At 41.5% G+C, this 26,640-nt stretch overlaps 2 protein-coding genes across 3 annotated transcripts in view; one reads left to right on the forward strand and one right to left on the reverse strand.

Moving 5' to 3' along the window:
• The window catches only part of SYN2 (synapsin II), a 427,960-nt gene that overhangs the window by 118,242 nt on the left and 283,078 nt on the right, over positions 1-26,640 (reverse strand). The window lies entirely within an intron of this gene.
• TIMP4 (TIMP metallopeptidase inhibitor 4) overlaps positions 1-26,640 on the forward strand; it is a 57,207-nt gene that overhangs the window by 19,643 nt on the left and 10,924 nt on the right. Inside the window, exon 2 of the mRNA XM_050957920.1 lies at positions 13,266-13,363. Within this exon, the coding sequence (XP_050813877.1) occupies positions 13,266-13,363 (98 nt within the window). The remainder of the gene's footprint in view (positions 1-13,265; positions 13,364-26,640) is intronic.

The raw sequence follows: 26,640 nt of genomic DNA on the forward strand, positions 1-26,640 counted from the left end.
AGTTGAAGAAGAAAAAAAGAAAATGAATAAAAATTCCAGAGTTTAGAAGATCAAAACCTATTCCTTAAAAGTTGCAGAAGTGGTATCTCAAGGGAAGTTTAAGACAGGAAGGTTCCATCAGAGCAAGCTTCTCTCTTATTTTTCTTCCTTCCTTTTCATTTTTTACATTTCTTCAGAATACGGATTTTTGGGAACCTACAAAGGGACTTTTTCTAAAGGCTGAAGTAATTCCAAGTTTCTGGAATATCAAAGCCACATGAACAGGGCCCCTGCTGTTGGCAGCCATTCATGAAGGATGCCTCCCTTTGACTTTTCAATGATCAGTATTGTGATTACAGTCTTCCAAGATTTATTCTGAAGGGTATACAGAAATATATATAGAAGTTTGATACCTTCCAAGCTACTATGTCTTCCATGAAAGGCAGTTAAATTTCTGAAATAAGCTTCAGTAAACTGAGACAAAAACTATGGACCTAAAACAAATAAAGATGGATGATCAGTCTCGGAGAATACTAGAGGCCATTAAGATTTGAAAAATTTATTCTGCAGCTGTGCAAGTAAGATGGCACTGATGTATAAATGCTGATTAAGGGTCTTGATTGTGTGGTCAGAAGACACATAATGTAATCCTTTCCAAAGTACTGAACAGTATTAAATAAGTGAAAAAGATTGTCTTTTGGATTGTGTGAAAATTACATTGTTCCCACTGAACTGAAAATGAAAACAAAGTGTGTACAGGTATGGAATCATGATACAATCCAATTTGTTACATTACCACGAGTATAAACTTAGTTTTAGCGTCTATTATTAGAGCTGAATATCTATCATTTTAACATTATAGCCATTTATTTTCAAATACAGTAGTATATAATTTTATCTTGTATTTTAATTCTCTTCATATCAGAATTGCCAAACTAATCTAAGAATTACAGGAAAAATGTCACTTCTGGCTCCAAATTCAAATGTCATGTTTCTCATATGGACACAGTGAAACACATTTGTCATGAAGGTAAGAGTAGATCAATACAAGAGGTGAGGGATTTATAATGGCAGTGCTGACGGACTCTTAACTACATCCTTGTACACATGGCACTACATTTCATTTTAATTTATTTCTCCAGTGCTGAATAAGAGTTTATAAATTCATCAGAATTCAAGGCCCTTCATAGGCTTCGTCTCTTACCATAGCACCCCTTCCACTCTTACAGTGATGACCGCCATGTGTGCTTCTCCTACAAATGTATTCAGCTGCTTACTTCTATGCTGTCTCTTACCCCAGAATGCTCTCTTTAACCTGTCCATAAGACACTTATCTGTCCTCCTTCAAAACCCTCCCCAAGAACCACTTCTTCCATGACCTCTACAATAAACTGGCCAACTAACAATGGCTTGGTTGAGGTGACAGCTATGAGGAGAGAAAGAAATATGTACGGCCAAATTTTCAATAGTATTCAGTTCTTATTTAGGAACCTAAATGGAATGACTAGATAGGCTCTCAATATGTGCACTGTGCTTTTTTTGAAAAATCTGGCCCTCAATGCATATATAAGGTGTGTACAATATACATATTAATATATAGAACTCTCTCTATGCTACCTTTTGTAAGGCAAAAAAAATAAAAACAGAACTATGGATGGATCCATCACCCTAATCACTTTGTAATTTGCATCCCACTTTTCGTCCCTAGATCTTTAATCTTCTTAGACTGCAAGTTCTTTGTGGCAGGATTGCCTCTTACTATGTATATGTACTGCACCTTGTACAATGGGACCCAAATCTTGGTTGGTGCTCAAACACTCTTGCAGTAAAAACAGTAGTAACAACTAGCATCATATTGGAGAAAAATGGTTTAGTGGAATAAGTTTTTTCAAGGCCATTGGGCAAAGGCTGATTAAATGTAGTGATGAGTGAAGCTCAAAATATTCAGATTTTGAGTTCTGTTAGTTAAGCATCCCAAAGTCTGGTTAGTTAGCTAAAACTTACGAGACCTACCCTTCTGGAGCCTACAAATCAAGTGTTGAAATTTTTCATGACAAGAGACTTTTTCCTGATATGTATTTCTAGTTCTGGTCCCAGACAGAGCCCAAAAATTCAAAGAAAGTGTTTTCTAAAAAAGAATCTTCTAATCTGGACATTTCTGAACAAACCACTCATTTTATCCTAGCTGGTTCACCTATCCCTAGATGAAAGTGCATTCAGCAGAAGGAATGGAAAACTAAGTCTCTAGTTTGGAGATTAGGCACTTACCATTTTCTGGAGCAGTTTCAGTTATTTGTAAACTAAGACAGAAGATAAACAGAATGTGTTTCCATAATATGGAGACTGTATTTCATCATGCTAAGACACATAAGGAACCTGTGAAAAGCTATGCTCCATGCTACAAGGAGATACTGATTCCCAGGACAGACTCTAGCAACACTGCTTCTTCCCCAGACAGCAGAATTGCGGTGGTTCTGCCTCATCTATGGTCCTCTGTGCCTCTAGAAGGGCTTACAGGCAGGACTTGCTCCCTATGTGCACAAAAAATGGATCAGAAACCTCCACTTAAAAGATCTTACTGCCCTGTTCAGCAACTCTGTTATTGTTTCTGAAGCACTGGAACTCATTAATATCAAGCTTTGTGCTCTGAGCTCTGTCTCTCTAAACTCTGATATATTTATCTACGATTCTTGGATGATACAATATTTTAATCATTGAAAGAATTAACTATACAATTTACATAATTAGCACAGACAGTGTTTTGAATGGGATTCCATTCATCACTGTAAAGACGCTTGACTCTGTAGTTCAAAGAAATGAATACAAATAGCTAAGCAGAAATTGGAATAGACAATCTGTACCACCTCATGGAGGAAAGCCCTTATTATTACAGTTTCAATTAACCCAATGCTTAGATCAGTGGATCTTTCTATTATCACAGGACAGATACTTCTACTGCTCTTCAAAATGCCTTTCTACAAACTGGGAAGAAGAGACAATGGAATATTCTTCTGTGTCCTGGAAACCATTCAACATGAGTTAGGGGAATTCTGAACTAAAGCCAGCTTGTATTTCACTTTAATTTCTCCTGCAGAGTAATATAATGTGATATTGGCACACATGGCAACTTTCCTGCAAGCAACTGGGCCCTAAGAGATCTTGGGAGAGATTTTCCAAGGCACAAATGGGAGTTAGATACCTACCTGCCTTTTGTGCCTTTGAAAAGCTTCCTCTTCATTAGTTATTTTATGTTAGCACTGGCAAAGTACAGAATAAACCAATATAAATCCTTAATAAAGCAATGTTAAACTTAGTGCTCCACATGGCTGTATGTCACTGCACTACAGAAGCCTGTGGTTATATTTGTATAATGTGGATGGAATGTTTTTAGCCAGTTACAGTATTTAAATAAGCTGAACATTTGTAATTCAAATGCTAGATCCCTCACTACACTGGCTCATGGAGCTGTTGGCAATCCTTTTTTTAATCACCTGATTTAGGAGAATAGCTCGTAAGTTTGTAAGTGTTCTGTTACTGGATCACCCCTTTAGTTAACTGCCTTTTCAATTAATAGGTAACTATACCTTATGGGAGAGCACACTGAAAACAGGAGGGGGAGAGAGAGCTAAGAGCACTTAATACCGTTGAAGCTTACCTTGTATAATGCCGTTATTTTGTTCACCTTTGGTCTATAAATATCAAAACTGTACAAAGTTGTATCCATTTATTTTTTCCAAACCTGCCTACCCAGATGGGCACTTTCCAGAAATTAATTGCTATCTGACCAACAGAGAGTAGGAAGAGGTTTAAATGGAAGTAAATGTGACAGGCACAAAATATTAATTAGAAACTGTTGTCACTGCAAGATGTATTTGGGGGATCAACATCTAAAAGCAACACCAACTGGAAATATATAGACATACTGACCACAACAGCTTTATCTTCTGTCCATCTAACATTTTTGCTGAAAGCTAAAGAAAAGACAGTCTGGCCAAATGCAAAACCCATTGTAATGGTGTTGAGTAAAATTTTGTGTCAGGAGCTCTAGAACATTTTACTATCATGTACTGAAAATAACATAGCTTTGAAATGTACTTTCTCTCATATATGGAGAAAGTACTTTACTTACTATATATTTATTCAGACCAGTCTGGATGTATGTGTTCTTGATTACACTGTCATTGTAAATGAGCCAGTTTTGGAAAAGAAACTCCACTAAGTTCAAACAGGTCACTTATTGAAATTACCAATTAACTAGGATGAACAACAAAGGATCATTTTTATCCCTTCCTGCAATTCCTCAGCAATAACCAAGCTCATCTGCACAAAGTCCAGCTCAGTTTCCTCTTTTGAAGGACTAATATAGTTTTGTCATGTATGTACGACTTGCTGGCCCAGCAACCAAGGAATTAATGCAGGCACTGTCAGCCAATGCCAATGGATGACTGGATATCAAAATGGCAGATGAAATTCAATGTTGATAAATGCAAAGTAATGCACACTGAAAAACATAATCCCAACTATACATAAAAATAACAGCTAATTTAGATCCTACCACTCAAGAAAGATCTTTGAGTCATTACGGGTAGTTCTCTGAAAACATCCACTCAATGTGCAGCAGCAGTTAAAAAAGCTAACAGAATATTAGGAACCATTAGGAAATGGATATATAATAAGACAGAAAATATCATAATACCACTATAGTAATCCACCACTATATAAATCCAGAGTACACCCACAACTTGAATACTATGCGTTCTTATCACCTTATCTCAAACAAGATACATATAAGATACAAACAAGAACAGGAAAAAGTACGGAGAAGGGCAGCAAAGATGACTAAAGGCGTGGGACAGCTTCCATGTAAGGAGAGATTAAAAAGAGTGGAACTTTTCAGCTTTGAAAAGAGTTGACTAAGGGGGGAAAGCACCTGGCACTGGCCACTGTGAGATAGCAGGATACTGGGCTAGATGGATCATTGATCTGACCCACTATAGCAGGGGGTGGGCAAACTTTTTGGCCCAAGGGCCACACCTGGGTATGGAAATTGTATGGCGGGCTATGAATACTCATGAAATTGGGGGTTGGGGTGCGGGAGGGGGTGATGGCTCCGGCTTGGGGTGCGGGCTCTGTGGTGGGGCTAGGGATGAGGGTTTGGTGTGCAGGAGGGTGCTCTGGGCTGGGGCCAAGAGGTTCAGAGGGCAAAAGGGGGGATCAGGCCTTGGGCAGGGGGGTTGGGGCATGGGAGGGAGTCAAGGGTGCAGTCTCCGGGTAGTGCTTACCTCATGCAGCTGCCAGACGTAGCGGCATGTCCCCCCTCCAGCTCCTATGCGGATTCACAGCCAGGCAGCTCTGCATGCTGCCCCGTCTGCAGAGGCGGTGCTTGGGGCAGGGGCAGCATGGTGAGCCCCTTGGCTGCCCCTACGAGTAGGAGCAGGACGGGGGACATGCTGCTGCTTCCATGAGCCATGCAAGCAGGGTAAGCCCCTGACCCCGCTCTCTGGCTGGAGCTCAAGGGCTGGATTAAAATGTCTGAAGGGCTGGATGCAGCCCCTGGGCCATAGTTTGCCCACCCCTGCACTATAGCCATTCTTATGTAATGCTGATTGGCAACCTCATAGCAGCTTGGAGAACAAAAGGACTGGGAGGCAGAGGGGAGTGAGCACGCTGGAGAATAGAACTCCTGCCTGCATGCTGCTGAAAAGCCGGTCAGAGACAGCACCTTAGAAGAGGATGACTGGACCAGTGGGCTGAAGAGCCTACAGAAACCAGAGGAAGGAGCTCAGGACATGGCTGGAGTCGTCAAACCTTGATTCAGCTTGTCTAGCTTAAGCAGCAAAGAATCCTGTGGCACCTTATAGACTAACAGACGTTTTGGAGCATGAGCTTTCGTGGGTGAATACCCACTTCCTCAGATGCATGTAATGGAAATATCCAGGGGCAGGTATATATATGTGTGCTAGCAAGCAAGCTAGAGATAACGAGGTCAGTTCAATCAGGGAGGATGAGGCCCTGTTCCAGCAGTTGAGGTGTGAAAACCAAGAGAGGAGAAACTGGTTCTGTAATTGGCAAGCCATTCACAGTCTTTGTTCAATCCTGAGCTGATGGTGTCAAATTTGCAGATGAACTGAAGCTCAGCAGTTTCTCTTTGAAGTCTGGTCCTGAAGTTTTTTTGCTGCAGGATGGCCACCTTAAGGTCTGCTATAGTGTGGCCAGGAAGGTTGAAGTGCTCTCCTACAGGTTTCTGTATATTGCCATTCCTAATGTCTGATTTGTGTCCATTTATCCTTTTCCGTAGAGACTGTCCAGTCTGGCCGATGTACATAGCAGAGGGGCATTGCTGGCATACGATGGCGTATATTACATTGGTGGATGTGCAGGTGAATGAACCAGTGATGGTGTGGCTGATCTGGTTAGGTCCTGTGATGGTGTCGCTGGTGTAGATATGTGGGCAGAGTTGGCATCGAGGTTTGTTGCATGGATTGGTTCCTGAGCTAGAGTTATTATGGTGTGGTGTGCAGTTACTGGTGAGAATATGTTTCAGGTTGGCAGGTTGTCTGTGGGCAAGGATTGGCCTGCCACCCAAGGCCTGTGAAAGTGTGGGATCATTGTCCAGGATGGGTTGTAGATCCTTGATGATGCGTTGGAGGGGTTTTAGCTGGGGGCTGTATGTGATGGCCAGTGGAGTCCTGTAGGTTTCTCTCTTGGGTTTGTCTTGCAGTAGGAGGCTTCTGGGTACACGTCTGGCTCTGTTGATCTGTTTCCTTATTTCCTCGTGTGGGTATTGTAGTTTTGAGAATGCTTGGTGGAGATTTTGTAGGTGTTGGTCTCTGTCTGAGGGGTCAGAGCAGATGCGGTTGTACCTCAGTGCTTGGCTGTAGACAATGGATCGTGTGATGTGCCCGGGATGGAAGCTGGAGGCATGAAGGTAGGCATAGCGGTCGGTGGGTTTTCGATATAGGGTGGTTTTAATGTGACCATCACTTATTTGCACCGTGGTGTCAAGAAAGTGGACCTCCTGTGTAGACTGGTCCAGGCTGAGGTTGATGGTGGGGTGGAAGCTGTTGAAATCATGGTGGAATTTTTCCAGAGTCTCCTTCCCATGGGTCCAGATGATGAAGATGTCATCAATGTAGCGTAGATAGAGAAGGGGTGTGAGTGGACGAGAGCTCAGGAAGCGTTGTTCCAGGTCGGCCATGAAGATATTGGCATATTGTGGGGCCATGCGGGTCTAGCTTAAGAGCCCTGAGCTGGAACCCAATGTAGTGGGTGGGCCTAGGCTCCCCTACTAACTCCCTGAGTAACTTAAGAAGAGAGGGGATTTTCAGACCTCCTGGGTACCAGGAATTGACTAACAGCCTTGCCAAACTGAGTGGACTCAGGTGAAATGCTCCACCTGGCCAGAATGGGCGCCGTTGCAACTGACAACCCAGATCACAAGTTAAGATAGTTTTGTGGAGTACAATACACTGGTTCAGAGGTTTATATTGAAGAGAAATATTATCTAAACTAGTGTTGCCAGATGTCAGTCTTCACAGAACATCCATAAGAGTCAAAAGTTAACTATTTAATTAAAGTTAGTAAAAAGATATTTAGTATTTTATAAATAGCAAATTAGAAGTCAGACTTCTACAGAAGTATGATTTTTTTTTCTTATCTTGTGAGGCAATAAGAGAAGCATGGAGCAGACACAGCATGGTAAGAGATTTTCATTAATATTTGGGAAAGAAGGAATACAAAGATTCTTAACATTTACCTAAAAATGCAAATAAATGTATATAGCAACATTCAGCCTAAAATATTACAAACTGATTTATAAACTATATAGAAAACATTTCACCCAGAAGAGAAATTCATTCTTCTCCAAGGTGGAATGTGGTGCTATTTAATACCACACATCAGCACTATCTCAGAGCAAGATCCTAGTGAACCAAGCACAACTCTGGGACCCAGGAACTTATGAATTCCAATTCTGATGCCTCAGCTGACTCCATGTATGGGGCTGGAGCATTTTAGCCACTTTTCATCTCAATTTTCCCATCTATAAAGTGTGGGTAAGAATATTTTATCTCATAGAGCTGTTATGAAGTCTGCTGTTTGTATAGCACTTACCATGAAAAGTGCTAAGTACTATTTCTACAGCGGTAAGGTAGGAAAGAATTTATATGTAAAATAACATATTCAGTGCAAAAGGGAGAAGGAGCTTTAGGTAGATTGTGTATAGCTAACGTGTACTAACTTTAAACACATTCACATACCTAGATTCTTCATAAGGAACCAATCACTATATGGCAGGGAAAGTGGCACTACTGTGGTAAAACAACACAGTAGCAACTCCAAATAGTGACTGTTTCAAGGTATATGGAGGAGAGGAGAAGCTAAGTCAGCTTTGCTGCAGTTGAAACCACTTTTTAAAAAGAACTACAGACATAGGGGAATCACATGTTATAATCTTCTTCTGCACCATGAGTGAAGAAGTAGGATTGCATAAGCCAAAGATTGCTAAACCAGGAAGTGCTTGTGGTTAAAAAGAGAAGTAACTGCATGAATAAGAGATTTTACCAGACAGCTAGACGACTCTCATTGAAAAAATTAATTTAAAGGAAAGAAAAACAGGAAGAACTGGAAGGGCCAGACACATTTTTGTGTGTGTGTGTTTGAATCAGACTTGAAGAGAGCAGTAGTACAGAAAAGTAAAGAAAAACTACTCAAGTCCCAGACTTTCTTTAACATGTATCATTTATTTCCCTGAAAACCTCAAGTTAGACTCCTTTCAGCATCATAAGTTACAAGGCAAGATTCTTTCTCTAAAAACTAAAAAAACCAACACACCACTAAACGTGGACTCAGTTTTCCCCTTAACTTTAACACCCAGAATAATAGGTAAATGATAGAAAAAAGTTACACTTCCTGCCACATATAAATCCAGGGGCCCCTTTTGAGACAATTATAGGTAGAGGGGTGTGTGTGTGTGTGTGTGTGTGGGTGTGTGTGTGTGTGTGTGTGTGTGTGTGTGTGTGTGTGTGTGTGTTCCTCACTGAGAGTAACAAGTAGAGCTTAATAAATAATTTAAAAAAGCTTCTATTTCCACAGGAAATGCAAAGGAGAATGTATCTTTAGCAGAAGTTTTATTACATACAAATACTGTGTGTTATTTCAGAATTATGGAGCTATTCACAATTGCAGTCCCCTAGTGTCCTCCTTTATATCCAGTGAGCTCTTTTATGTAATATCTTTTCTTTTAATAAGCAGTGTTAGCGAGGCTGCCTAAACCTGATTCTGATTTAGACCTTTTCCATAATACAGTAAGAATTAATGCACACCATCTACAGTACCTTTTATATGGAAGTATATTAAAGCACTTAAAATCTGTGTTAATAAGTGGGTGCATAACTCATTTGTAGATTATTTCTGGTGTACAATTTAGAAGAAGCTGAATTATGGAATTTGCTACTCACACGTGAAGAACCCCTTCCTTTCCATCCAGCTTATTTTCTAAGCCTGCTATGCTCCCTTCTAGGATCTAGGAGCATGGTACCATGCAAGGATTCATGCTCAGATGCTGCAGCCATCTGTATTATGTTGATTAATGCATCTATTTTTCTCTGCAAATAAGCAGGAAATGAAAATAGCCTGTCATTATCTGAGGCTGACCTCTATACTGCTCTAAAGAAAACAACCTGGTTCTTATTATAGGCTTTCATGTCTTTCCTTCCTTTAGAAATGGGCTTAAGCCACCGTATACATAGTATGTTTTCACCGTTTAATTTCTAGAGGAAGGCATAAGTCTTGTTTAACTAGTTAAGATGAAAAGCCTTTCTACTTTAAAAGTGTTACACAAACTAATTTCATTTTTCTCAGATCTAATTTCTGAGAGACCTTCCCGTACTCTAACTTGAAAATATTTTTGTGTCATGTCAACACTGCTTGCTTACTCAAAAAAAAAAAAAAAAAAAAAAAAAAGGACATAAGAATGGCCATACTGGGTCAGACTAACAGTCCAGCTAGCCGGTATCCTGTCTCTGACAATGGCCAGTGCCAGATGCTTTAGAGGGAATGAACAGAACAGAGCAACTTCGAGAGCAATGTCATAGGGTCTCAGCTTCTGGCAGCTGGAGGTTTAGGGATACCTGGAGCATGGCGTTGTGTTGCTGACCATACTGGCTTATAGCCATTTATGGACCTAGCCTCCATGAACTTATCTAATTCTTCTTTTAACTCAATTATACTTTTGGCCTTCACAACATCCCCTGGCAGTGAGTTTCACAGGTTGACAGTGGGTTGTGTGAAGAAGTGCTTCCTTTTGTTTATTTTAAACCTGCTACTTATTAATATCATTGGGTAACCCCTAGTTCTCGTGGTATGTGAAGGAGTAAATAATACTTCCTGTGACAAAGTTCCTCCTCTACTTTGCTGGGTTCTACGCTTATTGGTGGATTTGCTCACCTCAGTGATCTTCCCTTCTGGCGGAACCCACAGTCTGGGTCAACTCCTCCTGTGTCTGATCAGGAGTTGGGAGGTTTGGGGAGGAACCCGGGCCCGCGCTTTACTCTGGGTTGGTGCCTGATTGTTGGTGCCTATACAACAGGGGTTCTCAGACTTTTGTACTGGTGACCCCTTTCACACGGACAAGCCTTTGAGTGTGACTCTCATACATTAAAAACACTTTTATATATTTAACAGCATTATAAATGCTGGAGGCAAAGCGGGGTTTGGGGTGGAGGCTGACAGCTTGCAGCCCCCCATGTAATAACCTTTCGACTCCCTGAGGGGGCCCATCCCCCACTTTGAGAACCCCTGCTATACAAGGAGCCGCATATTAACTTCTGAAGAGCTGCATGTGGCTCTGGAGCCAAAGGTTGGCCAGCCCTGCTATAGTGACATTATGATATTTTCTGTCTTATCTATCCCTTTCCTAATGGTTCCTAATATTGTTAGCTTTTTTGACTGCCACTGCACATTGAACAGATATTTTCAGCAAACTATCCACAATGACTCCAAGATCTCTTTCTTAAATGGTAACAGCTAAGTTAGATCCCATTATTTTGTATATATACTTGGGATTATTTTTCCTCTTTCAATGCTAAAAATAAAACAAATGAACAAACAGAACCATGAAAGGTGTCTGAAAGCTATATCCACAGTTAGTAAGTACTGAAGGACAAATTCTGGCTTCTAACATGAATGCCCAAAATGGCACAACCAGGACAGGAAGTGTGTAGCAGAACAGCTCCTCCATGACTCTGGTTCCCACTACACATGCAGAGACACCACTCTTCGGATCCATCACTGACTGCTCCACCTATAGGAGAGGTCATACAGATGGGGCTTAGAGTTGTGATCTGTGCTTTGGATCGCTCATATCTCCTGACTGTTAGGATCCAGGCACTGTCTCTGCACACTAATTACTCTTCCTCTTCACAAGAATAACCTGCAAAGGGCATGTGGGACTGTGGCCAGCCAGGATTGGGGAAAAATTAATACTCTAAATACTTATTTTGGGGGCAAAAGCACAAAGTGTTAAGATTTTGGCCCCAATATATTGTTCTTAACACAGTGCTAGGCCTGGTCTACACCTAAAATTTAGGTCTAACTACTTACATCACTCAGGGGTAAGAGGTATAGTTAAGCCGACCTGGGATGTAGACCTGGCTACCACCTCTTGAGGGGGTGGATTTACTACAGTGATGGAAACAATCTTTCAGTGCTGAAGCAAGTGTCTACACTACAGCAGTGTAGCTACAGTGATGCAGCTGTGCTGCTGTAGTGCAGACATACTTTAATACTCTATGCCTAATATTCCACTCTTTTACCTAATATTTTTAGGAAAGCTGGTTCGATTGGGGAAAAAGACACACTTTTAACCAACAATCAGAGAGATATTTCAGTTTCTGTGTAATATATCTGGTTGAGTAGAATGGCGTCCCAAAGCCTGCCTGGAGTGTTTTAAGAGGTTTGAGATAACACAGGATTTTTTTGCATGGAAGTATACTGTTCCTGCTAACAAGTAGGAAAATGAGACATTCCATGAGGAAAAGACAAATGAGCAAGAGTGGAACATGATAAAAAAACTGTAGGCAAAACCCCCCTGCTGCAAGCTCAAAAGGAGGATTGTACCTGCTGTAGCAGCACAGAGGAGAGTGCAGCATGAACACTTCTGTGGAGCCAGATACCACACTTTGAGAAGTGCTCTCCTCATCAGGCTCATTCACATACTGACTGATTATTTATAGTACACATTAGCTAAATGTTTCTTTCCTGATGATAAAGAGTGAAATAAATAATCTCCCCTCTGCACAAAGCAGCTAAAACAGGGAAGACATCACTAAAGACAGTACTAGAAGTAAATCATTTACACCGTTTAACAAAAGTTGCACATGGAATTTGAGAAATAGCTATTGAGGTGCAGCTATTTGCCATCACAAGAGTTGTAATGTGGATGCCTGACCTTATCGTCTTCTCTCTTTCTAATTTTCTACAAGGTATTCATATTTCTATCTTGCCTGCCATGGTCTTGCTGAATGCTTACTGTAGTCCATTTCATTGCTACTCTGTATTTCAGGGGCCCAATGCAAAACTCTTTGAAGTCAATGGGAATTGAATCAGGTCTGCAGATTTTTCAAAGCTCACTAGTGGATTTAGACAACTAATTCTTATTTAAGCTAATGTTTGTCTCAACAGAGATTTACAAAAGAGTTGAGCAGCTACCAATTCCTACTTAGGCACCAAAAAGAAGTGGTTCATTGGGAGCTGCTGGGTACCGAACCCTTTTGAAAATCTGGCCTGAAATCTATACTAGAAAATTTCAAAACAATGTGATATATTTTGGTTTGTTGAAAATCATAGAATATCAAGGTTGAAAGGGACCTTAGGAGGTCATCTAGTCCAAACCCCTGCTCAAAGCAGGACCAATCCTCAGACAAGTTTTTACCCCAATTCCCTAAATGGTCCCTTCAAGGATTGAACTTTACCCTGGGTTTAGCAAGCCAATGCTCAAACCACTGAGCTATCCCCCACCCATCACTGGATAGGATGTAGTATTTACATGGCAGGTTATGCCCTGTACCTTTTTTATTTTTTCAGGTGTTAACTTAGTCTTCAACAATCTTGTACTAACAGGCTTTAAATGCTGTAAATGCTACTGAACATTACATCTAATGTCCAAAAGAAAAACATGGCATTCTGTTACAATTATTTTAATATATGGAAAAAATGTAACATATAGTACTGATGGAAAAGTCAGGCATATGCTTCTTTGCAAATAAAACCTTTTTCTTCCCCTGCAGTGATTCGTGCAAAAATATCCAGTGAAAAGGTGGTTCCTGCCAGTGATGACCCTCTTGACACTCACAAAATGATCCGGTATGAAATCAAACAAATAAAGGTACATGGAATCACTTGGTTATTTTGACATTCAATACTGAGGACTAATGTACCAGGGCATGAATGATAAATTTCCCTTGAATTGGGAGTAGGATCTGGTTGGCCCGTAGTTCTTTTTTTCTATTCATGAATTATTTGCCAACAGGCTGATTTTGATAAAGGTATTTATTATTTATAACTGTTTGATGAATACTGTATGTAAACATATTTCAACTTATGAAAAGTTTTCATTTGAAAAATATTCATTATGCATCTTTGATTATTTTCTGCCTCAGGTGTATGCTTGGTTACCTAACTGTCAGAGCATTATTTCTACTTTCTGATTGGAAGATACACAACTTGCAAACAGGCAGGCACTTACAGCACGAATAGCAAAAACCCTTGATCACATATGAACTGTGGTATTTGCAGAAAAATCAGCCCCCACTGGATATTTCTACAAAAAATCTACTGTATGAATGTTCAAAGGAAAGCAAACAAAAGATAGGAGGCACAAAATCAAAAAGTGATTCAAACCTGGGAAAAATGTTCACAAAAAAATGTTTTTCCTACTATTTGTCCAGCTCCACTTATAGGGTACATTCATTAATGCACTCTTACATGGACAAATCCTGGTCCCAATGGAGTCCTTGACAAACTCATTGATGTCAATAACACCATGACTAGCTATACCTTGAACAAAAAAATGTATGCTGAATCCTTCATTTTGAAGAAAAATACACTGTTTTTCTTTTTGGTGAGTGGCAGTAGAAAGATGAGTGACCACACTTTTTAAAATTCGTTACTGCTAGTCTCTTCCAGAATTTAGTTTTGGAAGAGCAAACAGGACAAATACATATAGAGGGAGCACAGGAACTGACCTGCTCAAACTGGTGGTGAAGGTACAGATACCGATACCAGCAGGCAACAACCTTAATGATGATGCTAATCACTTTGATTTCCAGGACAACACTGACAATCACAGTTTGTATTAATGGGTCTGTGCACGACTCCATGGACCTATTCAGGAAGAACAATGTTTACCACACTGGCCTCAGAGCCATTTACCTAGCTGCACTGATTGAGCTGCCTGGCAATGTGCTTCCTGCTGCTCAATGCAATTCTTCTCAAAGTCGTGGACACTCGCCCTTATGGTGTGGCACCATGCAGTATGATCAATTGCCAGTTGTTCAAAGGTTGAGTGAGAAATGTTCTTTTTGTGCAGATTTTGTTTTAGGCTGTCTTTGAAGTGTTTCATCTGTCCTCCATGCTTACAATTGCTGGAACATAATTAGAAATATAAGACTTTTTTTGATAAACAAGTCTCAGGCATATGAATTACATGCCCAGTCCAGGGCACAGATCAAATGAGCCTTGAGGCTGAACAAACCAGTTTTCACTAGTACTTCTGTTGGAAACCCAGTCCTGCCATTTGATACCCAGCAATTGTCATAGGTATCACAAATTGAGACTGTCAAACTTTTTAATGTGCTGTTGATAACAGGTCCATGATTCACACCTGTCAGCAATGATGTGAGCATTACAGACTTTGATTTCTATCTATAGACAGATTCTCTGTTAATGATTTCCGTCAGGGATTGGTTTAGGAAGATCCATGCAAGAATCTTTCCAGCCACAGAGAATGAAAAGATACCATGGTAGTTGCTACAGTTGCTCTTTGATCCTTTATGCTTATGGATAGTGATGATGTTGGCATCTTTCAGTTGTTGTGGCCTGGTTTCTTGAAGTCAGATATGTAAGAAAACTTCAAAAAGCCTGTCAATGAGATTTCTTCTATGTTTTAAAACTTCAGCTGGAATGGCATCAGGACCAGGAGATTTGTTATTTTTCATTGCTTGAACAGTCTATAACACCTTAGTTCAAGGTGGATTGACAAGTGCATTAGATGTGGGCAATTTGTGGACATTATCCTGTGACTCATCAGAAACAGTAGATAAATGATTAAGTAGTTCAGTAAGATGTTTTGTTCACGCCGCTGTTGGTGGATGGCACTGTGATCTGTGATGAGATATTCATCATTAGCAGCTGTTAGTAGTGTCAAGGAAGATAGAGCAGGACTATACACAACTTTAACTGCCTCATAGAAACCTTTGGAGTCAAGAGTATCAGTGACCGCCTGTAGTTTATCTACTTTACAGTCAAACCACATACTTTGCATTTGGCCGAGTTTGCACTGGTGCATGCTGCAGGCTGCCCTACATCTGGCCTTTTTTTGTCTCAGAGAGCGGGCCAGCTACAAGTGCAGCATGCCCTTATCACTTGACATCAAAGAGATTCAATATTTCAGGATCACTATTGTTGAACTAGTCTGCATGCAGTGTTTTGTACACTCAACACAATCCACAATGGTGTTACAGATTGTGTCACACAAGGATACCCATATGGCAAATGTGCCATTATTGATCATTGGAAGAATTTCTAAAACAGTAGTTAGCTGTGTTGAAAATTGTTCGGCAATTGACAGATCTTTCATCTGGAAAATGTTACACGCTTAACTGACCAGTGTTTTGGCTAAACAGAGCGCTGTGGTCAGTCCAACAATCAGCTCCACATAATACCAGAATTATGCACATATGTCCTCCCAGATCATGACGTTAGAACAACATTGTCGATCAGATGCCACTGACATGAGCAAATGTGGATCCAGGTCATTTTTATTTATTGGGAAGTTGGAAGACAATGTTTGTAACAACTAGATGGTACTTGACCCATGTCTTCAGCAGAAGTAGGCCAGTGCAGTTCATCTTGCCAACCCCATGTTTACCAAATATGCCATGCCATGTAGAAATCATCATGACCAACACAAGCACTCAAGTCACTTGAAATAATCAACTAGTTTCTACAGGGAGTCAATAGAATCAGTTCTTTTAGTTCAGAGTAAAATTTCTCTTTACTCTCATGAGAGTTAGTCATCGTCAGTGAGTAAGCACAGATCAATGAAGCATAACATCCACCTTTCAAGGGCAGTCGGAGCATCATCAGTCTGTCATTTATACCAACGGGTAGGCTCTCCAAACAAGAGACAATTTTCTTTCTGATTGCAAAGATGATTCCTGCCTTGTGTGGCTTGTTTTGTGGGTGTCTCTTCCAGAAGAGACTGTACCCAGCACTCTGCTCTCTCAGTTGTCTCTCTTCAACAAGTTGAATCTTGCTCAGTGCCTCCATGTTGATACAATATCTTTCAAGCTCTTGAACAACCAGAGCAGTTCACCTGGCAGGAGGATCAATTTGGTTTGGATGATCAATAATCTATGAACATTCCACACTGCAACAGTAACACAAAAGGAAACTTTTCAAGTTTTGTTTGAATTTCGACTGCATGATGGGACACCCTCCAGCCAGAGTAAGCTGGTGAGGGCTGTTCAGGATGAGCAATTTTGGGAAAATCTTTTCTAGCCCCTTCCTCAGATTGAGGTCAGCTGTGCTGTCCCTGAATAGAGCAGTCATGTCAATCAAGATGCTGCCACACTCTGGTGTCACCCCAGGTCAATGCAGAGTGACCATATTCTTGACCAGCCCACATGCAGATTTCAACACTATGACTCTTAGCAGTGTTCAAGTGTCACTTTTGACATTCCCCCATTGCTGCAGGATTTGTTGGATTTTTGAAGGCTGTGCGAGAATTTGTTTAATTCACAAAATTCACACACACACTCTCGGCCAACAAGACCCTTTCCAGTGGCGAGGTGTGACAGGGTACTATTAGTAGCACTCTGGTCACTGAGTTTGCAGCAGCACTGAGAAGAGGGCAGGCTTAACTGAAGCCAATTATACACTTTCTGTTGGGGGATTATGAGCACCTGGGTGCTAATCATAGGGTTAATGATGTAATTTGGAGGATATGAATCAAAGGAACAGGAAGCAAGGGGGAACTCAGGGGCCTCAAAAGGAAAGCTCAGAGGATGAGCCTGGGCTGAGCAGTGAAGGCTGGGAGGGGCATCCCTTTGCTGTAAACCGGCAGTACACTGTGTTATTACGTAAGAAAAGAATAAATATACATCTTGGTGAAAGATAACCTGGTGTGTGTTTGTGACCACAGGATCACTCAAACTGGCCAGGCAGTGAAGTACACTGGGTAATGGCAGAGATGCCCAGTGACATAAGGTAAACTGAGACAACTGAAAGACTTATTGGCTGCAAGTTTATTTTTGGAATGACCTTCTCTTAGACCAGTTGCCCAGTTGTCCAAGTATTGATCCTGGTCCACCTGGCCAGAATCCCGCTAGCCAGGGCATTTCAGAGTAAATCCCTGCAGGCCTTCGTGTCTACTGTAGTGACCTGGAGAGGAGAGCTGACTACCATAAATCACCCTGTAAGGCAATCCCCTATTTGTCCTGTTTCCACAGTCCCAATAAATGGCGGAGGGGTTGGACTTAGAGAAGGCCACCTTACTGATCATCACATAATAGTTCTACAGTACTATTTATTTTTAAATTCCCATTTTTCTGCTTTAAAGACATTACAACAGATAAGTGCTACTTGAAAATGAGATTTGGTGGGTGTATTTCTCTTTCATATAGTCTTATGTATTGTCACATTTATTTGGTATCATGTACGAGTTGCAGAATGGAGCATTAAAATGTTTCTGCCCTCATATATTGTACCATATCTTTCTCAGTACTAAGACTGATTAAAACCTTTCTATGAATTTGCCTTGTAAAACTGATTTTTATGTTGAAGGAAATGGATCTGTTCCATAACATTTTGCCTTTAAAAGAAAACTTTGTGCTATTTGTGCTTACTTCACAAACAATCTAAAACTTTTAAAGATTAGAAGTATTACCATAACTGCTGCATGAATACTGCAAAAAAATTATTAATGGACATTCATCTAGCTTTGTGAACAAATTTGCGTCTACTGCATTTGCACTTTTTTATTCACACCTATGAATTTTCTAGTGTACAGGTCTCAAACTTTTGTATACATCCTAATACACAGATTGTCTCATGGACACTTAATTGGTGATCAAATGACATCCCAGTGGCAATTGCCTCAAGGAAAAGCAGCACTATGAAAGTGTTTTTAGCTTCTTTTAATGCAATTCACAACTGGAAATAAATCTGGTCGGAAATTTTCTACTGGAATGATTTTCTGACAGTTTCTAGAAAACTTAAATTTTCCATAGGAAAATTTTAATTAACAAGTATTAATTTAAAATCAAAATGAAATATTGCAATTTGGATCTTTTTGACCTGAACTGAAATATTTTGTTTTTTGAACTGACCCAAAATATGTTGCTTTGAATCAGTTCAACAAAACATTAAACTACATTTTTCTACAAGGGATACAAGGTGTGTGAGGTAATATCTTTTATTGCATCAACTTCTGTTGGTGAGAGACACAAGCTTTCGAGCTTACATAATGCTCTTCTTCAGAGCTGGGAAACTCAGAGAATATGTCTATACAGGAATGAAAAACCCATGGCTGGCCCAGGTCAGCTGATTGAAGCTCAAAGGACTTGGGCTCCAAGGCTGAAAAATTGCTGTGCAGATGTTGGGCTCAGGCTGGAGACCAAGCTCTGGGACCCTACAAGGGGAGAAAGGTCCCAGTGCTTACGCTCCAGACCAAGCCTGAAAGTGTACACAGCAATTTTTAGCCCCGCAGCCCAAGCCCTACAAGACTGAGTTAGCTGACCCATGCCAGCTGTGGCCGTGCCTCAGGGTTTTAATCTTGTGTAGCTGTATCCACAGTATCACAGCTAAATACAAGGTGGAACAGATTGTTTAGCGTAAGTAGTGAACATATTTCAAGGCACAGTTCAAGATGAAGTGGCCTGGTAACAACCCTCCACTCATAGGCGGGAAAGGAATGGACAGAGGGAAAAAAAAAAAGGGAGGATTGTTAACGGGTTATAGATTGTTGTAATAAACCATAAATCCAGTGTCTCTGTTCAGTCTATGATTTTTAGTGTCTAGCAAAATTCTGAATTTAAGCTTCCAGGCTCATCTTTCCCAGCAGAAGTTGGTCCTATGAAAGATATTACTTCACCCACCCTGTCTCTCTAATATCCTGGGACCAACACAGCTACAACAATATTGCACACATTTTCCTAAGGCATGTTGCCTTATAGGAGTTGTAGTTCCAACCCTGCTTCTTTCCTAGGGAACAGGTTCCCCTGGAGAACTACATGTCCCCTAAGGCAATATGGTGATTTCGTCTGATTGAGCTGGATGGTGCAAACTCTGCATGCATTATGAGAGAGATAGACTGGCACACAGGAGAATATAGGGGCAGAAACTACAGCTCTGATAAGGCAATGCACTACAGGAACATGCAGTTTAACGTTGAAATGATTCAAAATGAAGCATTTCAACAAACCGGAAAGAAACATTTCAATATCAGGAATGCTGAAATGCTTTATTTTTATAAGAATGTTAAAACAAAATGTTTCACATCTATGAACTGATTTTTTTTTTGAATTTCCATTCTGTGAAAAATTTCAAAGTTTCAACTTTTTGTGCCTTTTCAGGACAAATGTTGAAATGTCAGAATTTCCTATGCACTGGAAATTCTAACCTCTGCTCAGCATTAGCTGGAAACAAGGAGAAGCCGCTAAAACAATGGAACCAGCCAATTCTCTGTGTCCCACTAGTAATACAGTCAAGATATGTTTTTCTCTATATTTCTGGGTTCACGTAAGAAGTTCCAGGTTTGGAGTACAAGCATCTATGGTAGACAAGTGTATCTCAAAATCCTCAACAGAGAATAAACACACTGTGCTTACTGAAGAAATCTTCTTGTTAAGATTTTATATAGTAGCTTATGTATTGATTTCTAAGGCCAAATTCTCTCTGAATACATTTTAAAACAACAACCATCACCACGTTTGCTATCTTCTCAAAAGGATATTAGCTGATTTTTAAATATTTCTTTATTCATATACAAATGTTATAGAGATTCCTATTACATCTAGCAGGACCTTGATTTTACAAAGCACATTCTCCTGCCAACTCTTAAGAAAGTGAGTAGTCATACACACACAAGTAACCTCTTTGACTTGGGCCCAATTCTATTTTATACCTTTTGTCATTATTTCTTAATCTACAATCCAGTTCTTCTTTGATGGCACTCCGTGAAATTTCTTAAATTCATTCTTGCACTGTTGGGGCCTTTTCCAATTTCTCCAAAATGTTTAATAATTAGAGGACACAATCAAAAGCACTGAAGTCAATAAGAGTTTTTATTTAACTTTAGTGGGTTCTGAACTAGGCCCTGAGTGGGGAAACAGTCAGTTAGGAATAAGTACACTACTGCTGTTGATTTTAACAAAATGTTTTAATGGTGCTACAAGCTGATGCAGCAGGGAAAGAGTTCACAATTTCTACCTTCTGGCTAGACTTGAACTAAGATCTGAATCTCAGGCCTCCACCCTGGAACATCTGTTGTTCAGCTGGGTGAGAGCCAAGCTGTTTATAACAATATTTATTAGTGAGGGTGACTAGAGTTTTTGTTTGAAGTGATGAAGTCCTAAACTCACAAATGTAATAGCCAACATGAGATTTAGCAGAACTGCACATTTTATGGAACAGATATTAAATTCAATATGCAATTTTTAACAAATAGTTATAAAACTATCTTTGCACTTGCTTCCTCTCTAAGTCTGATAAGAAGTTACCTAATCTGTTGTGTTCAAAGTATTAGAGTGACAAGGTGGTTGAGGTAATATCTTTTATTGGACCAGCTTCTGTTGGTGAGAGAAATAAGCTTTTGGGTTTACACAGAGCTGTTCTTCAGGTCTGGGAAATGTACCCAGAATGTCACAGCTAAATACAAGATGGAACAGATTGTTTAACATAAGTAGTTAACAGATATTTCAAGAGACCATTCAAGGTGAAGTGGCCCATTAACGTCTCTCCAGTGATATATGCCATCATTTGCCAGCAATGCCCCTCTGCCACGTACATTGGCCAAACCGGACAGTCTCTACGCAAAAGAATAAATGGACACAAATCTGACATCAGGAATGATAACATTCAAAAACCAGTAGGAGAACATTTCAACCTCCCTGTTCACTCAATACCAGACTTAAAAGTGGCAATTCTTCACCAAAAATCTTCAGAAACAGACTCCAACCTGAAACTGCAGAACTGGAATTAATTTGCAAACTGGACACCATCAAATTAGGCCTGAATAAAGACTGGGAGTGGATAGATCATTACAAAAAATAATTTCCCCATACTAATTTCCTCCTACTGTTACTGACACCTTCTGTCGACTGTTTGAAATGCGCCACCCTCATTACCACTATAAAAGTGATTTTTCCTCCCTTGGTATTCTACTGTTAATTCAATTGTCTTGTTAGACTGACCCCCCTACTTGATATGGCAACTCTAATCTTTTCTTATACTATGTATATATACACCTGCTACTGTATTTTCCACTCCATGCATCTGATGAAATGGGTTTTAGCCCACAAAAGCTTATGCCCAAATAAATGTGTTAGTCTCTAAAGTGCCAAAAGGACTCCTCATTGTTTTTGCTGATATAGACTAACAGGGTTACCACTCTGAAACCTGTCTCCAGTCATAGGGTGGAAAGGAAAAAAAAGGGGTGGAAGGGTAGCTGAGGGCGGGGAATACTAGGTTATAGATTGTTGTTATAAGTCATTACAATGCAGGGGGGCAGATTCTGCCATCTTTACTCACAAGAAAATCAACAGTACTAGTTGTAGAGTAATGTAGTACTTCATTTGTGTAAAGGTCTAGTAAGGTAAGGTAAGACTCAGGTCCAGTACTGGCTACATCAATAAGAACTACTTAACTGAACCAGAATTAGTCAGTCAGATCTATTTAAACTGTAATTCATGTGGAACAGTGGCCTCAGTTGTAAATCTCAGTCCCTTAAGTAACTGAGACCTAATTAGAAGAACTCAGTTATTAAAACAAGAGTTTTGATGACCTCACTTCCTGTCTTTTCCCAACATATGACATATTTAAAAGACAATCCAACTGTTCAAACAAGTTACGTCAGAAAATTAAAATATCCTAATTTTTCCCCAAATTCTCCTTCTTCCACACTGACAATGCATCTCTCTGGGATATCCTATACATTGGATGACTTGCAGCTATACTGCCTTGCACTATGATCTCATCAGTTTTCACCATCTTTGTAAACCCAGAACTGGTTACTATTTGGATGGAAGATGCTACAGATGAAGTAGGTTATTGATTCAGTATGTGGCACTCTTTCCACCAGCTTCATAGTGAATTAATGCCATAGCACAACATTAGAAGGCACTATGCTGTAGGAAGATCTTGGCCACTCAGGTAATTAAGGATCTTGTGATTATTTTGGACAAAGTTTTCCATAGTTGTTAGAACATCTCACATACTTGAAGTTTCATATGTGCATAAATGTTTGCAGGATCGAGGCCCAATAAACGAGATTTCATTTTACAATACCAAACCTATGTTATACAGGAGGACAGACTAGATGATTTAATGGTCCCTTTCTTGCCTTAAAACCTATAAATCTATGAAATACTCCTCAACCACAGTCTTTAAATTTTCTGCTGAACATTTTTGTGCTGTTAGGCCAGGATACATCCCTTTTGACATTCCCAAACAATCTCTCCCCCCTTCAGGGTATCTCTACACAGCATTTTGGAGAGTGCAGATGCAAGCTCTCTAAAAATAGCTGTATAGACAGCTCTTTGAAGTTGAAGCTAAGGCTGGGGCTCTGAAGCCTAGAGATGTGGGGGTGAACTTCAGAGCCCAAGCTCCAGTCTGAGCCACAATTTCAAAGCACTGTCTTTACAGCTATTATTAGTGTGCTACTGTGATACCTGCTAGTCCAAATCTGTCGACCCAGGTTTGCTCCCACATGCTCCAAAATGCTGCAGAGACATATGCTCAGTGTCTACAACCTTCAGATACTTGTAGAAAATTATCATTTTCCTCCTTATCCATCATTTAGCCAAGCTAAATGTATTCCATTCTTTTAACCTTTCCTCAGTTGCTTTAACAAGTTATGAAGTCACACAATCTATTATGGGAAAGGTAGTAAAGCTGAACTTATAGCATCGGTTTACTGAAATCCATTCAAGCCCTTTAATTTAGCCATGGGATGCAAGACTTATTACTCTCATAGATCCCATTAGTGATAACATTTTACATATGGTTGTTACTATACAAACTAAGCAAAATGGTCCTCCTCTTCTTCCACCTACTTTTATGTTACCAGGGGGCCTATTTAGTACTTTTTGTACAGGAGAGACTTCTTTAAGCTATTCCTCACAAAAATTATTTCTTCTTCAAGTGATTGCTCATATTGATTCCAATTAGGTGCGTGTGCACCATGTGCACAGTCATCGGAAAGTTTTCCCTTAGAAGTTCCCATTGGGTCAGCTGTGGAGCCCCCAGGAGTGGCACCTTCATGGCGCTGAAAATTTCCCCCTGCCAACCCAGTCCCTCCTCAGTTCCTTCTTACCACCAGTGATGGTCATTGGAATGGTGATCGCTTGCCTTTACTGGGCTCTAAGCAGGCCTTTGAATGACACCCAAGGATGACACTGCCATGACACCGGATCCTTCCCCTTGTTGTATGAATCGTCTATCCCACTTCTGCCATGCCATAACATCGGACCACTGGGTTCTTTGCATGGTAGAAATGGGATATTCTCCCCAATTCTGCTCCTCCCCACCCTCCCACGCCCCTTCCCCATCCCTCTTCAGGGACCTTCTCATGAGCAACTCCTTAACCAGGAGCTGCAGGCCCTCCTCACCATAGGAGCAGTGGAGAAGGTTCCTCAGGAACTAAGGGGCAAAGGTTTCTACTCCCATTCTTTCCTAATCCCCAAGGCAAAGGGTTTGTGTGTGTGTGTGTGGGGGGGGGTGTCTCAGACCTATTCTAGACCTGCGAGGACTCAACAAATTCATGGTGAAGTTGAAGTTCTGCATGGTCTCTCTGTGCACAATTATCCCTTCCCTGGATCTGGGAGACTGGTACACCACCCTCGACATGAAAGACGCATATTTTCACATAGCCATTCAGCCTGCGCACAGACGATTCTTACGGGTTGTGGTTGACCACAAACATTATTAGTTCACGGTCCTCCCATTCAGTCTATTGACGGCCCCCCAAGTGTTCACCAAATACATGTTGGTCGTAGCAGCTTTCCTCTGGACAGGTGCAGGTATACCCAGACCTAGACGACTGGCTGCTCAGGGGGCACACCAGGGAGAAGGTGGACTCTCACGTCCGTTTAGTCAGATTGACTTTTGAAAGACTGGGCCTCCTTCTCAATGTGAACAAGTCAACCTTATCACTGACCCAAAGAATAGAGTTCATCAGAGTGGTGCTGGACTTGGTATAGGCAAGGGCGTTTTTACCGGAAACTCGTTTCCAGGTCATGTCAAATATTATTCAAGGCCTCAGGAGGTACCCGACCACTATTGCAAGGGGAGGTCTGAGTCTCTTTGGCCACATGGCAGCTTGCACTAATGTGGTCTGGCATGCCAGACTGAGGCTCGGACTCCTGCAAACACGGCTTGCATCTGTCTACTGCCCAGGGTGCGACAGCCTGAACTCAGTGGTAAAGGTCCCGGAACACATGCTTGAGTCCCTCCAATGGCAGCTCATCCCTCAGATGGTTTGCGAAGGAAGCACCTTCAACAGCCCCCAGCCCTCCTCGTCCCTAGTTATGGATGTGTCAGCTCTGTCTTGAGGCGCAATTGGGAGATCTCCAGACAGAGCCTATGGTTGCAGGACGAGCTCCCCCTTCATATCAATATCAAGGAGCTGAGAGCGGTGCATCTAAAATGCCAAGCTTTTTAGGCCTAGGTGCAAAGACTGTGCGTGGCAGTGATGACAGACAACACCACTGCCATGCTTTACAACAACAAGCTGGGTGGAGCCCGTTCCTCCCCCCTATGTCAAGAAGGCCTCCGGCTATGGGAATTCTGCATAGCCCACTCCATTCACTTGGAGGCATCCTATCTCCTCAGCAGCTCGTTCCACAACCACAAGTGGTCCATCCATCTGGATGTCATACACTCCATCTTCCGAAGGTGGGGGTTTCTTCAGGTCGATCTGTTCGCCACTCGGAGCAACAGGAAGTACCCAATGTTCTGCTCCTTCCAGAATCACAGCCCTGGTTCGACTAGGGATGCATTTCTTCTACCCTGGGGAGGCCGACTGCTGTATGCCTTTCCCCTGATCCCTCTCATGCACAAGGTACTTCTCAAGGTCTGCAGGGACAGAGCAGAGGTAATTCTGGTGGCTCCAACATGGCCCCAGCAACACTGGTACACCACACTCCTGGAGCTGTCAGTGCATGCCCCGATCGCGCTACCTCTCCACCCTGACCTGATCACTCAGGACCACGGTCGCCTTCATCCCCAGACCTCCGTCCCTCCACTTCATGGCCTGGAAGCTTCATGGTTAAACCCCATGGAACTTCTGTGCTTGGAACTGGTAACAGAGGTCCTACTTTGCAACAGGAAACCATCCACCAGGGCCAGTTATCTAGCTAAGTGGAAAAGGTTCACTTGCTGGTGTGCCCAGTGACACACACTTCCACTCCAGATGCCTATACCGCTCATTCTAGAGTACCTTCCGCACCTGAAACAACAAGGCCTGGCAGCATCATCCATCAAGGTACACCTCGCTGCTATCTCAGCCTTCCACCTGGGAGCATCCGGATGTACCGTATTTGCCAACCCCATGGTAGAATGTTTCCTCAAGGGGCTGGAACAGCTACACTCCAAGCTTAGACAGCCTGTTCCTGTGTGGGACCTTAATCTGGTCCTCTCCAGGCTAATGGGGCCCCCATTTGAACTGCTGACGACTTACTCCCTCCTCTACCTGTCATGGAAGGTAGCTTTCCTGGTCACCATTACATCAGCAAGGAGGGTTACTGAGTTAAAGGCCCTCACCTCTGACCTACCTTATACAGTTTTCCACAAGGATAAGGTGCAACTTAGGTCTCACCCAGGTTTTCTTCTGAAGGTGGTGTCATCTTTCCATACTAGCCAAGACATATTTCTTCTGTTTTTTATCCTAAGCCACATGCCACTAGCCGTGAGCAAAGGATGCACTCTCTGGATGTTAAGCAGGCGCTGGCCTTCCACATAGAGGGCACTATGCTGTTCTGAAAGTCGAACCGGTTATTTGTAGCAGTAGCAGACCAGATGAAAGGACTCCTATTCTCATGCCAAAGAATATCTTCCTGGATCACCTCCTACCAAGGGCGGCTCCAGGCCCCAGCATGCCAAGCGTGTGCTTGGGGCAGCATGCCGCAGGGTGCGCTCTGCCAGTTGCCGAGAGGGTGGCAGGTG

The sequence above is a fragment of the Gopherus flavomarginatus genome, chromosome 6 (assembly GCF_025201925.1).
Source record: "Gopherus flavomarginatus isolate rGopFla2 chromosome 6, rGopFla2.mat.asm, whole genome shotgun sequence".
Taxonomy (NCBI): Eukaryota; Metazoa; Chordata; order Testudines; family Testudinidae; genus Gopherus; species Gopherus flavomarginatus.